The 16,457-nt window shown below is 34.8% G+C and overlaps 1 protein-coding gene across 2 annotated transcripts in view; it reads right to left on the reverse strand.

The window, feature by feature from the left end:
- Positions 1 to 16,457, reverse strand: part of STXBP3 (syntaxin binding protein 3) — a 50,897-nt gene that overhangs the window by 3,875 nt on the left and 30,565 nt on the right. For both annotated transcript variants that reach the window (XM_006052147.4, XM_006052148.4), the window contains exons 10-17: positions 15,550 to 15,645; positions 15,353 to 15,410; positions 11,113 to 11,178; positions 10,252 to 10,332; positions 9,232 to 9,370; positions 8,139 to 8,245; positions 7,493 to 7,585; positions 5,208 to 5,293 (exon numbers count right to left, since the gene is read on the reverse strand). In XM_006052147.4, the coding sequence (XP_006052209.1) occupies positions 5,208 to 5,293; positions 7,493 to 7,585; positions 8,139 to 8,245; positions 9,232 to 9,370; positions 10,252 to 10,332; positions 11,113 to 11,178; positions 15,353 to 15,410; positions 15,550 to 15,645 (726 nt within the window). The remainder of the gene's footprint in view (positions 1 to 5,207; positions 5,294 to 7,492; positions 7,586 to 8,138; positions 8,246 to 9,231; positions 9,371 to 10,251; positions 10,333 to 11,112; positions 11,179 to 15,352; positions 15,411 to 15,549; positions 15,646 to 16,457) is intronic.

Here is a 16,457-nt window from a genome sequence, read left to right on the forward strand (position 1 = left end):
ATTAAAAATATGTCTAAATTATATATGTGTTCTAGTAAAATAAACCTTCTCCTTTTCCTAGTGTAAGAATAATATCCAATGTATTATCTTAAACTCACTTTGGAAACCATATTCTAGATACCTCTAAGACATACAATATAGGATATCATGGTAAACTTTTAATAATGTTCTCAGTCTAGCCTTTTGGATGGTAATTTCCATCTGCCATTGTAAGGAATGACGAGATAATAAACAACAGAAAAAGTAAAGAGATTTAGTAGCTGGTTTTGAAAGGTGAAAGAGGAACAAGCCACATTCTTGGTTTCCATACAGAATAAATCAAGGACATACTAAAAGTACAACTGTGGTTTAAAAATGTCCAAAAAAGGCAAGATAAATCTAGAAAGCAAAAGAAAAACCAGTAATATTTGCTCAAAATGATTATGTGATTCTAACAATTTTTAAACTTCTGAATAGAAATTTCAGGACAACAGGATTACATTTAATGTGTTTCATATGTGTGTCTAAGACACTGTAATAGTTGTATACTGTGAAAGACGCATAAATGATTATATTTCCGTATCCTAGAACTCTCACTCCAGAAACCACCTAGAAGCTCCTGTTAAAATAAGAGCAAACATCTGTTTAAAAGCATAGCTGAAAGATGCACATGCAAAACCTCTCTGAAGGTAACTCTCTCGATCCTGGGTACTGAAATAAGCTCAGAATCCAAAACAACAAAGCACATGAGGAAATAAGCAACTGTTAAGTGTCTGCACAAATGAAAAGCGGTAAAATTAGAACCCAAAGAATGTCACACGTTAAATTTAGTAAATTTTAGTATTTATTATTTTTAAAAAATAGACTATGTTGAAAATTATCGATAAAGTAAAACAGAAAGCAAACAAAATAAGGACAAGGAAATCCAAGCATATATGAAAAAGAAACAAGGACAATTTCTAAAAAAAAAAAAAAAAAAGAAAGAAAGAACGAAAAGTAAAGTCGATGAACACAGAAACTAAAAAATAAATAAATACAGCTTACTCAGCAGTTTAGGTACAAATTTAAGACAGAACTAAAGAATTGAAAATTAAATCCAAAGAAAAATTTCTAAAATGAAATACAAAAAGTAAAAGAAATATTAAAACTCGAGAGATATTACAAGGCATGAAAATAATATGAGATGTTTGAATAAAATAAGAATTTATAAAAGATATGAAACCTAAGATTTTAGGAAATACATTTGAATCCCAATGAAAGAAATAAAAATAAACCCTCAGGTAGACATAGAATGGCACCCCACTCCAGTACTCCTGCCTGGAAAATCCCATGGACGGAGGAGCCTGGAAGGCTGCAGTCCATGGGGTCGCTGAGGGTCGGACACGACTGAGTGACTTCACTTTCACTTTTCACTTTCATGCATTGGAGAAGGAAATAGCAACCCACTCCAGTGTTCTTGCCTGCAGAATCCCAGGGACGGGGGAGCCTGGTGGGCTTCCGTCTATGGGGTCACACAGAGTCGGACACGACTGAAGTGACTTAGCAGCAGCAGCAGCAGACATAGAATAGGGAAATGTACAGAATATCAAAGACAAAAGCAACCAGAGAGAAAAGGCAAATTACCTATATAAAAGTATGACGAAACTGACAGAAAACACCCCACCCCATACATACACCTTCCCAAGAGCTAAAGTGGAAACCAAGAAACAGCAGAATAACACCTCAGTGTTGCGTGAAAATTACCATGAGCCTAGAAATTCAAAGCTATCATATAAGAACAATAATAAAGACATTTTCAGACAGACAAAACCATAGAGACCCTACCACCAAGAGACCCACACTGAAGAAATTTCTGAAGGATACACATCAGAAAAGAATAGAACTGAGCTCAAAAAAGGGAATGCAAGCAGAAGTGGTACACAACATGACTGGTTAACATGCACATACAACTAAGAAAAATAATGCTCACCATTAATTCTGGAAATAAAAAAGACATAAGGTAAACAATAAAGAATTAAGAGAACATTTAAGGAGTGCATAATTTGAATTAAGTTTTCTAAGGCTCCGTACTGTTCATCAAGAGGGCAAAGATACTAATCTCAGACTTTGGTGAGTCAAAGATGTGTACTATAATTCTAAAGATAACTGCTATGAAAGTACAAATAAGCTATGTAACTTCTAAAATAGGAGAAAAGGGAAAAATAAAACTAAATAAAAGGTCCTTAGATCAAGAGAATTACCCTAAAGAAATACTCAAACACACGTAAATGTGTGAGAATGCTCACTGCATATTGTTAGGAAGGGTGCTAGTTTTGACCTAGTCTAAATTTCCATTGTGTGGAAAATACATGAATAAACTGTGATAATCATATAAGAATACACCAAACAGCAGTAAAAAAATTTATACATGTATCAATTTGGGATAAATATCACAAGGATAATGTTGAGAGATACTTAAAAGCAAGTTGCAGGACTTCCCTGGTGATACAGTGGATAAGAATCTGCCTGCAATGCAGGGGATACGGGTTTGATCCTTGGATTGGGAAGATCCCACATGCGCAGAGCAACTAAAGCCCATGCGCACAACTACTGAGCCCGTGCTCTCGAGCTCTTGAGCTGCAACTACTGAAACCCACATGTCACAACTGCTGAGCCTGCGTGCTGCAACTTCGGAAGCCCATGAACCTTGAGCGTGTAGCAACATGGGAAGCCCTGCAACGAGAAGCCCATGTACAACAAAGAGCAGCCTCTGCTCACCAAACTAGAAAAAGCCTGTACACAGCAACGAAGACCCAGTGCAACCATAAATAAATTAATTAATTAATAAAAAAAAAAGTCGCAGGAAGACACAACATGACACCATTTATATTAAGATTAAAAACACAAAGATAGCTTGGGGTCATGATAGAGTAAGATGGTCAGAAGACTGCCCACCAAGAAAACAAGTATAAACCTGGATGAAACTGTGGGGGAAAAAACCATTTCAGATCACTTGGGAAAATGAACCACAGGCAAATGACAAATTAAGAAGAATTTACTCTTTAAAAATGTTAGTATATAGGTAAGAATGGTGGTGGTGACTATGCAACCTTTTGGCCTGAGGTTACATCCAACCTGCACAGTTCTTCCAACTCAGCAAAAACTGTAGCTTTACGGACTTGAAGCTGGCTGAGAGAACCACCAATTCTACTGCCTGAGGCGGAAGACTTGATACAAGGCAGGAAGCAAAGTGAGTACAAAATCCTACAGCTTTGCTAAAGGCAGACCTGGTTTAAAGACCTGCGGCACTGGTAGCACAAACCTTGGTCCCAGGATGGGATAGGCGGCATATCAGCCGGAAATTTAATGGGGAAACCCTGAGACTAAGAAAGCCAAAGAAGACAAAGTCCCCCCACATCCTTAGCGACTGCCAAATTATGCCTGTGCCAGGGTAAGCCAGAGAAAGCCCAAGGAAAAAAATAAGAAAAAAAAAGGGGGATAGTGGGGAGAAGACTCAAGAACTGACTATGACTTGTAATGCAGTCCTTAACCCACAATCAGATTGATCAGCGGTCAATGGAAGGTTTACAGGCTTGAGGTGTCTAAATACAAGCTCTGCCAAGATAACTGGCTGACCTCTAAACTATTCAGACATAGGGCAACTACTAGGAACCAAGCTAAAAAATTAAATTTAAAATAAAAAAAGCCCTACAATGACATCAGTGGCTACACTGCAAGGGGCATTGATCCCACAGCTTAAAATCTATACAAGTTACTAAAACAAAAAACAACTTAGAGTTGCTGTTACACAGAACAGTATCTTAAAGGCCTAATTTTCAGCCAAAAATTAGTAGATGTGTAAGAAAACAATAAAGGGTGATCCACATGCTGGAAAAAAAAACCATCAACAGAAACTGACCCTAAGTGAATCCAGATGTTGGATTTAGCAGACTTCAAAGATACTATTATAAATATGATCAAATAATTAAAGAAAATTATGCTAACAATATGTTAAATCAATGGAGAATTTCAAAAGAGAAATGGAAAGTAAAAAAGAAGCAAATGGAAATTCAAAAGGTGATTAGTACAATAATGAAATGAAAAATCGAGTAGATGGGCTCGATAGCAGATTTGAGATGTCAGACTAAAGAATCAAAGAACTGAAGATGGATCAACAGATATTAGCATATCTGAAGAACAGAAAGAAGAAAGGTGGAAGAAAGGTAAACAGAGCCTCAGTGACCCATAAGACAAAGTCAAACGTTCCAACATCTGGGTGATGGTTCAAAAGCAGATGAGGGAGAAAGAAGTGGGCAGAAAAAATTTGAAGAAACAGCAACTGAAAACTTCCCAAATTTTGATGAGAACAATTAACTTGTAAATCCAAGAAAATTCAACTAATCCCAGGAAGAACAAACACAACAAGAACTCCACTTGGGCACACAACAGTTAAACTGCTAAAAGCCAAAGACCAGTAGAAAAATCCTACAAAACAGAACTCTATATACATTGTTTAGAATACAAATATATGTAGAAAATGTATGAAGATATATAGATCAATGATAAACAGCAAATTCAAGATAGTGAAGAAGGGAGAATAATAAAAATCAGAGAGTGATATATAGGAAGCTTGAACTGTACTTAAAATGATTCATTTGTTAATCTGGGCACCAAGTATAGGGTATGCATTATAATACTATCTACAGCTTTCTGAATGCTTCAAATATTTTCTCACCAAAAGTCATCAAAAAGGATTTTGTCATCTGCTAATGTGAAGGAAAAAAAAAAAGATAAGGGGAGAAACTCTTCTCTAGTTTCATGAAAATATTTTTTATAATAAAGCACATTTTCATATTGCCTCTCTGTGTGTATGTGTGCATGTGTGTCTGTATGTCAGTCGTTCAGTCGTGTCTGGCTCTTTGTGACCCCATGGACTTTTCTGTCCATGGAATTTTCCTGGCAAGAATATTGGAGTGAGTTACCATTTCCTACTCCAGGGGATCTTCCCAACCAGGGATCAAACCCAAGTCTCTTATACTGGCAGGAGGATTCTTTACCACTGTGCCACCTGAGAAGCCCCATTGCTTATCTGGATTCATTAAGACAGTTACAGTTACAGAAAAACTACCTTTTAAGTGACTACATGCTTCAAGGAGAGTTATCAATATAGGAATATCTGTGTACCATTTCAATTATTAGTCTGCAATATCACAGTGAAAATTTCACTGACTTTCATTTATAGATTTTACCTTACAGCTCCTGAGCCATTCCAGACTGCTGGGCACTGGGAACAATATGGCCACTCTTTTGAATCTAATCTGTTATCAATGGCATCCTAGGGAAGATAAGAATTAAATCCATCAAGAAGATACTATAAACTCCAATATTTTGTTTGTTTTATATAAAACTCAAAACTTATATTTACAATTAAAGACCATAAAGATACATATTTAATAAAATAAGGTTAGCCCTCTTTTTGAAACTCACAAATCTTATTTGCTACAAAATTAATGCAATTATTAAACCAATATTTATTGCATGCCTACATTTCTTATTTAGAGGGTTACCACTTTGGTGTAAAAATCCCAGATACTTTATCAGGGTCTTTATCTCGAGAATGCTAGGGGTTTGTAAATACCATCTTAACCCTGACAGACTTCTTAGGCTACCAGAGTCCAGGCCTTGCCTTTCATAGCTGAAGTCGTTCAGTCGTGTCCAACTCTTTGCGACCCCATGGACAATAGCCTACCAGGCTCCTTTGTCCATGGGATTTTCCAGGCAAGAATACTGGAGTGGGTTGCCATTTCCTTCTCCAGGAGATCTTCCCGATGCAGGGACTGAACCTGGGTCTCCTCCATTGTAGGCAGATACCTTACCATCTGAGCCACCAGGGAAGTCTTTGCCCTTCACAGTGATGGCTTTAAAACAAAACATGCATCCTGGCCTAGGTGTATTCAAGACTATCTGATGAGATGGAAGAAGCTTTCTTTTTCATTTAAAAATGTTTCCTTCTTTTTACGGTTAACATCTTAAGATATTTATGTGTATGTATATAATACACACATAGTGTTTGATCAGTACAGCATTTATATAGTTTATAAATAAATGTATAGTGTTTTAATCAGTACAGCACTTACACAGTTTATAAATAGCCACATACTGTAGGCTCTTGATCACACTTATTATGAGAAAGTATACATAATTAAAAGTTTGAAGACCACCAATTTAGAACACCACAGCTTTAGAACATGGTTGCACAAACAGTAACAGTAAGTAGGAATGGACACAAGGTCCTCCGTAGTCCTGCTGCTGCTGCTGCTAAGTCGTTTCAGTCGTGTCCAACTCTGTGCGACCCCATAGACAGCAGCCCACCAGACTCCCCCGTCCCTGGGATTCTCCAGGCAAGAACGCTGGAGTGGGTTGCCATTTCCTTCTCCAACGCATGAAAGTGAAAAGTGAAAGTGAAGTCGCTCAGTCATGTCCGACTCTTAGCGACCCCATGGACTGCAGCCACCAGGCTCCTCCATCCATGGGATTTTCCAGGCAAGAGTACTGAAGTGGGGTGCCATCGCCTTCTCTGTCCGTAGTCCTAGAGTATTTCAATAAGACTGCAAGATGTGAAGAATCAAAGTTTCAGGAGAACCCCAAAGGCCTTAGGTTGCTACTGAGGTAAAGTGGAGTTTTTGAATTTAACATGTAAATCCTTGTTAAAGGGTTTGAGAAGGTCAATTCTTATTTTTAAAATACTATCAATAGCAAAGAAAAACTCCCTAGTTCCACATTCTTGTTACAGATCAGGAAAAAAAAATCTTACATTGCAGGGAAAAAAGTCTAAACTCTGAAATCTTCATCTTAAATCAAGCATGTGTAAATGACATAGAATTAGTCAAGCAAAACAGAAAAATCATGGGATAAACTGTACACAATTTCCAAAGGAAAGTAGAAATTAATGTTTAATAAGTTAAAGGCAAATTGGAATAAATAGAACTATCTGATTATGACTTTATTGAGCTCATAATGCAATTATTAGTTCATTTTCTAATTTCCTATAATTGAAAATTATTTTCTAAAAGCAAACAGTACTAAAAGAATCAGGCATCTGTTGATTATAAAAGCAAACGATAGTGAGGTTTACATTTTAATCACAAATCCATTTCTAAGAATATTGGAATTTAACACTCTAATAGTGATCACAAAAAATGTTATTTTGTTGAACTTTCATTCAACTAAATTATTCATATTTCTGCTACATAGTAATGTCAAATAACAGAGTCTTTTTCATAAAGCATGCATGTGCTTATCTTTTTAAATTTATTTTGAGGCAATTAGTGGTATGAATTGGCAGTCTTTAAGGGAGAACTTTCAAGAGCTTCCTCTCCTCCCTTGATATCAGATACAGCCTTCTTTTGTGAACCCTCTCAGTACTGCAGATAATTCCTGACCCAAAGATATGCTCAAACTGACAGATAAATGGACAGAGAGTAAAAAATATTCTACAAAGGGCAGAGTATAAATAAAATTTAATGAATTTTACCTCCAAAATATCTTTGATGAAAGGTGTCCATCTAGACAGTTGAAAAGTTTCTTCTGCAGACCGATCCTTTCTTGATGGTTTGCCTTGTTGAGACTAATATAATTAGAGGAAAAAAACTAAAGATCAGTGATTTTACTTAGTGATACTCTCTTTATCTTTTCTATCAAGATGTTTAATTTACAACAAATACTATGTTGTATTTGACTTAAAACTAAGAGTGGAAAAGTCCACTAAAAATATCTGAATAGGTGTAGTCACATAACTTCACAGTATTTCTGTACATTAATGATAAAATTTATGATAGTATCAGAAAGTGTGTTTTCTCCAAAATGCTTATATAAAACTTGATGGGAAAGAGTAAGATTCTACAGACTTCTTCAAATTTTGCTATAAATAAATCATAGAAAGAAAAGCATAAATAGCAAATTACAATGGAAGCTAAAAGATATAAATTCACTAGAAAAATGTATTTGTCCAAATTACTCATACATGGAAAAGAAAAGAAAAATTTTAATATTTTACTTACCAAATCTACAAAGGAAATTAAGAAGACTGTCCGCATGGATTCCCACATAAGAAAACATATTTAATGCAAACAACCACGCACACACATGTATAAGGTTATACAGAATGAACGATTTCTTACTGGAGGGACAATGGGAACACCGAGGTAGCTCCAGTTACGAATCATGTCACTCTCATTTTCTATCTTTACATTCTGGATCAATCTGTCCAAGTTTTCTTCTGTAGTTCCTTAGATAAATAAAAATGAATGCACAGTCAAATAATTGCTACCACAATCATTTCTAGGTTTAGGTACCCAAGAATAAAGCTTTTTTTTAAAGAAAGCAAACATTTAAATTATATAACCTTCAATCTGCTCCCAATTCCACATTTTTCCTTTTATTTATCTTAATCAACTTTAACCACTACTTTTGATTCTACCAGGGTTTGATCCCTGGGTTGGGAAGATCCCCTGGAGAAGGGAAAGGCTACCTACTCCAGTATTCTGGCCTGGGGAATTCCATGGACTTTACAGTCCATGGGGTCGCAAAAAGACACGACTGAGCGACTTTCACTTTCACTTTTCACTTTAATTTTTCTAAGATTCTCTTATGACCAGTAGTAAACCACTTATTGTAAAGTAATTTTAGATCTGGGTACTCCTTGGAAGGAAAGTTATGACCAACCTAGATAGCATATTCAAAAGCAGAGACATTACTTTGCCAACAAAGGTCCTTCTAGTCAAGGCTATGGTTTTTCCTGTGGTCATGTATGGATGTGAAAGTGGGACTGTGAAGAAAGCTGAGCGCCGAAGAATTGATGCTTTGAACTGTGGTGTTGGAGAAGACTCTTGAGAGTCCCTTGGACTGCAAGGAGATCCAACCAGTCCATCCTAAAGGAGATCAGCCCTGGGTGTTCTTTGGAAGGAATGATGCCAAAGCTGAAACTCCAATACTTTGGCCACCTCATGCGAACAGCCGACTGATTAGAAAAGACCCTGATGCTGGGAGGGATTGGGGGCAGGAGGAGAAGGGGATGACAGAGGATGAGATGGCTGGATGGCATCACCAACTCGATGGACATGAGTGTGAGTGAACTCTGGGAGTTAGTGATGGACAGGGAGGCCTGGCGTGCTGCTATTCATGGGGTCGCCAAGAGTCAGACACGACTGAGCGACTGAACTGAACTGATCTTTATCTTAATATATTTATTAAAAAATAAACAATCTATATTACCATTAATACTGAAGATATAAAGTAGGATTGCTCTTATTTTATCATAATTATCATGATTTTTACTGAGTAGAACTGGAAGGAGTACTCGCATAGCATCTTTGACTTTCTGTCCTTCTGCATCAGTTCCAAGTGCCAGGTCCTTAATGAAAATGAAATATAGTCAGTGGTCTATGATCTAAATTCATTTTTCAGTTAAAAATATTACTAAAATTTGCCAAATTTTAATGGAAAATTGATGATATTTAATAGGAAATGTGAGCATCACTTGTAAACTATTACTGTATAAAATGTAAAAAGTCAAAACAATTCAGAAAGGAAGAAAATCATTAATCTAAACTTTTGCTAACATGGTAGACATGAGCTACATGTGGCTACTGAGCACTTGAAATGGCTCTAGTCTGAATCAAGATGTGCTGTAAGTTAAAAAGACAGAGTTTGAAGATTTACATTTGAAAAAAAAGTGTAACATATTTCAATAATTGTTTTAATACTGATTACATGTTGAAATGATAGTATTTTGGATGTACTGAGTTAAATCAAGTATATTATTAAAATTAACCACACTCATCTCATTTTACATTTTTAATGTAATGACTAGAATATTTAAAATTAAATATGACTTGCATTCTATTTCTATTAGACAATACTGATTTGAACAGTTTTGGCATCAGAGAGGAGCCTTTAATTAAATGTGCCTACACAGTACTCTGCAGGGTGTTACCTGAAATGCTGCACCCACTGAAAAAGGCCAGTCAACAATGTTACCCTGAATTAATGCTCCAAACATTGAAATCATCCCATTCAACCAAACATGCAGATTAGGAGGGACAGCCTACTATTAACATGATTACTGGTTAGCATTGGTAAGGAATATTGTATTAAATACCAAGTGGGTGTATCTCCTCCTAAAAGAGATTGTGTGGTTTAGGGCACTATATTGAGCAAAAAGTTAGGTTTTACCTTACAGAGTTAATTCTGGAAATCTACCTTGAATGTAGGTGTTTCTGATTCTGCACTTACCTGTTCAGTTTTGCAGAGCTTTTCTATATTAGGCTTGAACTTATTCATGCAATCTTCTGCTAAGTTAAGATGAACAACTTGCTGAAAAACAGAAAAAAATCAATTATTTAAAGCATTTTCATTTCTTTCTGTGTAACTGATAATGCTAAACTTTTGAGATGGGCCTGAAGGGAAGTATGAGCTTATGTGGGAAGGAGGTACCATGTAAATCAAGGGAAACGACTCAAGAAAGGAAAAAAAGTGCAAATTATCATGATCTAAAGGGGATACTCAATAGACCACAAAAAAACAGAACGAAAGGGTTGAACTTGTATTGGGTTTACAAGTAGTGAAAAATAAAGTGAGAAAAAACCAGTGAAGTCCATAAAGTCAAGCAGAAAAAGTTAGAATTTACGTTAATGATTTTTGATTAGGGAGTAATACAATAAAAAAAATTTAAATATTATTCTGACAATGACTTCTGAGAAGGACTGGAACAGCAAAAACAAACAAAAAATAGTTTACCTGCCCACACAGCTTTAATTGCTTTAAAATTTACTAATATATAACTATTAATTCAAAGAAGCAAGCATAATAACAAGGATTTGTCAATCCAATATTGAATTTTCCTATTAAGCTGATAAAAAATAAAAGTTTCTCTGGCTGTTCAAGACAAAGATATAAAAAAGTTTTGGCTGGATTTGAACAAATATAGAGAATTCTATTGGGTAGCTTAGACATTTGGGGTATTTCTCAGACCTAAAGTAAGGGTTTAAAGGACAACTAATACCAAGTATTCCATGACACCCAATGCTAAACTTGACTATAGAACTGGGTGGACTAATAAATTAAAAATGATTTCTTATATATGATACCACTTACCTTAGTAATCTGTTTACGGAAATGAGGCATCTTTTTCATCAGCTGGGTAAGAGCACTAAGTGATGTCTAGGAAAAATCAAACATTTTAAAAAACTAACTTATGATTCAGTTGTTTTATACAGTAACTTTTAAATCCTATAGTTTTAAATTTTTATTAATTTACTAAATATTTGCCAATTAAAAAAAACAATTTCAAGAGGTTTCCAGTTGCAGCCATGATAAAAGTAGCTGATATAAAAATTATTCTCCCTCCATAAACAAAACCAAAATTGGACAAAATAAAAAAAGACAACAGCTTTCAAGCAAAGGATGTCTTAAAAAATAGTTCAAAGTTAGGTTACTTGAGCAAAGGGAAGCACAGGAGGTGATCCCTGCACTCATCTGGCTCTTCTCTGGAACATTTTCCAAAGCACAGTAAAAGGAGGTAGAGTTCAAGTAGAAAAAAAGTCTCTCTGAGCAGAGGAAAAAGAGATCAGAGTTTGGGGCTACTGAGGTAGAGTTTGTGGTCCAGGGGTACTAGAGAGTAAAAGCCAGTCACAGCATAACTCACAGATGTGTAGAGGAGATGCCTTAGGATCCCTGGCCAAATACTAAGCTGCATGTGTACAGGGCATAAGTCTTAGAGGCCTAACAGAGAATGACTGCAGAGATTTCAGATGGTCTTTACACTAAGACAGTACTGGCATTCTCTGATCCAGACAAAGTAAAGAGCTCTAAGTGAACATCCCAGACATTCAGTCCTGGAAGGACTATGTCTTTGAACTAAATGTAAAAGTGAAATACGCGCAACGTAACAAAAGCCTCACATGAAATTTCCACACAATCTAGGTTATTTACCAGCAAATTAACCAACTGCCAGAACAGAACTCAGCACTCTTTGTTAACAGAACATCATCAATAGCCTCTGCAATATAGCATCCACAAGCTCCAACATACAATATATAACTGGACATGTAAAACAGGAAAAAGTGATACTCAAGTGGTAAAAACAGTCAATAAAAGCAGACTCAAAATAATCCAGATGCTGGAGTTAGCAGACAAGGAATTTAAAATAACATATTTATGTTAAAGAAAACAGGGGAAAAGATAAACTATAAATGAATGAAAAGATGGAGTATATCAGTAGAGAATCAGACTTTATTTAAAAAAATGCAATGAATGTCCCAGAACTAAATGCAATCTTTGAAATTAAAAATACAATGAATGACATACATTATTGGTGAGACTGTAAAATGGTACAGCAAACTAGTAAGTTTGGAAGTTTTCTACATGATTAAATATACATTTACTATATGACCCAGCAATCCCATTCTTATTTAAACAAGTGAATGAAAACATCTGTTCACACAAAACCTGAATGTTCACAGTGGCTTTATTTGTAATTGCCATCAACTTGGGAAAAAACCTAAATGTTCTGCAACTTGTGAATGGATAACATCCATACAATATATCCATACAGCGGAATACTACTCAGCAATAAAAATTTCGAAGCTACTGTTATATGTCACATGGATGAATGTCAAGTGCAATAGATTAAATGAAAAAGCCATATTGTTGTTTTTATTATGTTATGACGTAAATGACACTTAGCTGTCATTCTGGAAAAGGCAAAACTATAATAATAGAAAAAAAGAATAGTGGTTCTAAGGTGGAGAGGTTGCCTACAAAGTGGCAGAAGGCAATGGGGGGATATTGATGGAACCGTCCTATATCTTGGTTGCATGAGAGTATACATTTGTCAAAACTCACAGAATCATACACTATAAAGGGGAACTTTACTTTCTAACTCAGTTTAAAAAAGCACTAGTCAAAATAAAGCAGGTATGGCTATATTAAAATCAGACAAAGTAGAGTTTAAGGCAAAGAATACTGCAAATGAAAACTAAAATGACATTTTATACTGATAAAAGATAAATTCAATAGAGAACTATCTTAAATTTATAGATTCTAATTAAACAAGGCTGCATCAGTTGATACAGTTTTGAGAGTTGACAAGATTATTAAAATAGACTACTTCAACCATACATTATACCATTCCTGGTAACTGATATAAAAAACAGATAAAAAATTTGTAAAGAGATAGAATATTTGAATAATATGGTGAATCAACTTGGCTTAATTAACATTCATGGAATTTGTATTCTTTTCAAGTACACATAGGGTATTTACCACAACAGATCATATGATAGGTCACAAGCCAAGCCTGAACAAATTTCAAAGGACTAAACTCATACAGACTCCATTCTCTGACCACTATATAATTAAATTACAATTCAGTAACAGTAAGATAAGTAGCAAACTCACAAACTCTTTGAAATAAAAAAAAAAAAATTCCTATATAACACATGAGTCAAAGAAGAAATTATAATAAGAAAATATTCTGAGCTAAATGGAAGTAAAAATAGGTTATTCCAAAACTTGGGAAACGCAGCTACATAATGTTAAGAAGGAAATAACTAAATATATATAGGAGAGAAAAAAGTTGAAAATCAATGTTCTTAACATCCAACTCAAGAAGTTAGAAAAAGTAAAACAAGCCAAAGAAAGTTGAAATCAATTCAATATAAAACTAACATACAAAAGAAAAATCAGCAAAGCCAAAAGCTGGTTCTTCGAAATACTAATAATTTATAAATAGGGGATGTTAATAGTAAAGAAACTAAAACACAAATCAACAAAATTAGGATTAAATAGAACATAGGTACAGGTTCTACAGACACTGAGAAGATAAGAGGATATTTGAAAATGTAGATGTAATAGACAAATCCCTTAAAAATGCAGTATCCCAAAAGTGATACAAGAAAAAATTAAAACCTGAAGAGCTCTGTACCTATTAAAGACCTTATAATTAAAGACTTCCCCATAAAGAAAACTCCATGCCCAGACTGCTTCAGTTGTGAAGTCTTTCAAGCAATGATGGGACAAGTAACGACAACGTTACACAAACACTCCAGAGTGTAATGTGGCAGGGAAAGCATTACAGTTTATTTTAGACCAATATAATTTTGCCACCAAAACTGCCTAGAACATTACCACAAGAATAAAAAGAATTATTGCTCATAAACCTAGAAATACTATTGCTCATAAACCTAGAAATAAACATTCTAAACAAAATATTAGCAAGCAGAATCCAGTGATATAGGAAAGGGATAAGTTATCATAACTTAGTGGAGCTAATTCTAAGAACGCATGGATAGTTTAATGTTAGAGAACAGTGAATGTAACTCATCACATGAACAGAATACAAAAGGAAAAAATAATTTAATAGGTGCTGAAAAAGCATTTGATGAAGTCTGACATTCACTGTTGATTTAAAAAACAAAAAAAAAAACCTGTTGACAAATATGGAATAGAAGGGAACTTCTTAATCTGACAAAGGATGTATCTAAAATAACCTAAAACTACCATAATACCCAATGATGAAATAGCAAACACATTTCCCCCAAGGCTGGGAATGGGACAAGGATATCCTGTCACCAGATCTACTCTATATTTTACTGCTAGGAGGTATTAAGAAAATACCAAATAAGAGGTACCAAGAAAATTAGTATAAAATGTATAAAGAGTCAAAAGGATAGGCTATATTTTCTTTATTCATAGATATTATTGTGCAACTTTTGAAATGACAGAAATGTCCTATATCTTGATTTAGGTGGCAGTTCCACATGGTGTGTGTTTACATGTGTGTGTGTATGAATACAAATATATGTATGTAAAAAGTTATTCAGTATACACATAAGATTTGTGCATTTTATTTAGGTAAATTATGAATGTGAAAAGTGAAAGTGTTAGTTGCTCAGCTGTGTCTGACACTGTGACCCCATGGACTGTAGCCTGCCAGGCTTCTCTGTCCCCAAGGGATTTCCCAGGCAAGACTACTGGAGTGGGTTGACATTCCCTTCTCCAGAGGATCTTCCCGACCCAGGGATCAAATCTGGGTCTCCTGCACTGCAGGCCAATTCTTTATCACTGAGCCACCATAGCTTAATATTAAAAACCCTAACATGAATACATTTATGCAATTGGCTAAATGGTCTTTTAAAAATAAACTTTAAATGTAGCAAGACAGATAAAATATTGCTAAGTGTTGAGGCTGAGTAATGGGTACAGGAAAGTTTATTTTCTCTACTTTGTGTATGTTAGAAACTTCTCAAATGGAAAGTTAAAAAGATAAAAAATTTTACACAAACTTTAAAATTTACATTTGTCATAACCTTGAAAGTTATATTAACACTCTTACCTTTCCTTCTGTTGCTTTCTTTGTTGATGAAATTTCCTTCATAAGCTTGGGAATTTCCCTGTCAAATTATAAGAAAGTTCTTTAAATTTCTAAAGTGTAATTCACAAAACTATCTTAAGATTAAAAAATGTACTATTAGTACTGTGTAATTAGTATTTTTTTTAAATATGGAACAAAAGTTAAACAGGTTCACATACTCTAATACAACTGCAATATGGCGATGTCGAATTTTGACCCAGAGGTCATCATCTTCTTCAAGGATTGCCTCCTTTTCCTTCCCATCTGTCTTATATCTACAAGTAAGAGAAGTATGAAACTTTTGGATTATTTTGTGCCAGATAAAGTAAAAGAAAAGTTTTTATAAATAACAATTTTAAGACACAGCTCAAGAAACTGAAGATTTTAGGAGGATAATGAATACCTATCCAAAACTAAGGCATATTGCTATCCATACAACAAAAATCTAGTGCCACACCCACCATGACCTTTTTACTTTCAATGTTATTTTTTGCTGTCATTATTACAGACTTTTATCTCAGTATCTTAGAAACAAAAATTCAGTGTTCCACAGTCAACTTTAACAAGGGTGAATATATTAACAATTTGTATTCTAATTGCTCAAAACAATAGTTTTGATGTACTAATAACCATCAACACAATTGTCAAACATCCATTAAGAAATGTCACTCCCTAATGAAGTCTATGAAGTACTGAAGGTGTTTCAGAGTTGGTACAAAATTCACAAACATATATATTTATCTATTTCTATATTCTTTCCTTACCCTATAACCACATCTCCTTTAAAGAACTGGGAAAGGCAATGAGAAAAAAACTAGTGTAGCCATTAAAAACTTTGATTGCTTTAATGAGTTCTACTGAACTGAGAGGCAATTAAAGAGGTTCAAGAAATTACTCCAAATGGATACTTAGAAATTTCTGCTCTGTATTATTTCCATTAAAAATCGTGATGGAGCACAATCCATAGGAAGTTCATGCTTCCCTCTAGTCTGATCCCTAGACTTTCTTGACTCAAGAAAAGGCATATCTCTGATTTTTTTGTTTTTAAATAAGTCTCTCCACTACCCTTAAAAAATTAAATCTTGCT

Source organism: Bubalus bubalis, chromosome 6, assembly GCF_019923935.1.
Source record: "Bubalus bubalis isolate 160015118507 breed Murrah chromosome 6, NDDB_SH_1, whole genome shotgun sequence".
Classification (NCBI taxonomy): Eukaryota; Metazoa; Chordata; class Mammalia; order Artiodactyla; family Bovidae; genus Bubalus; species Bubalus bubalis.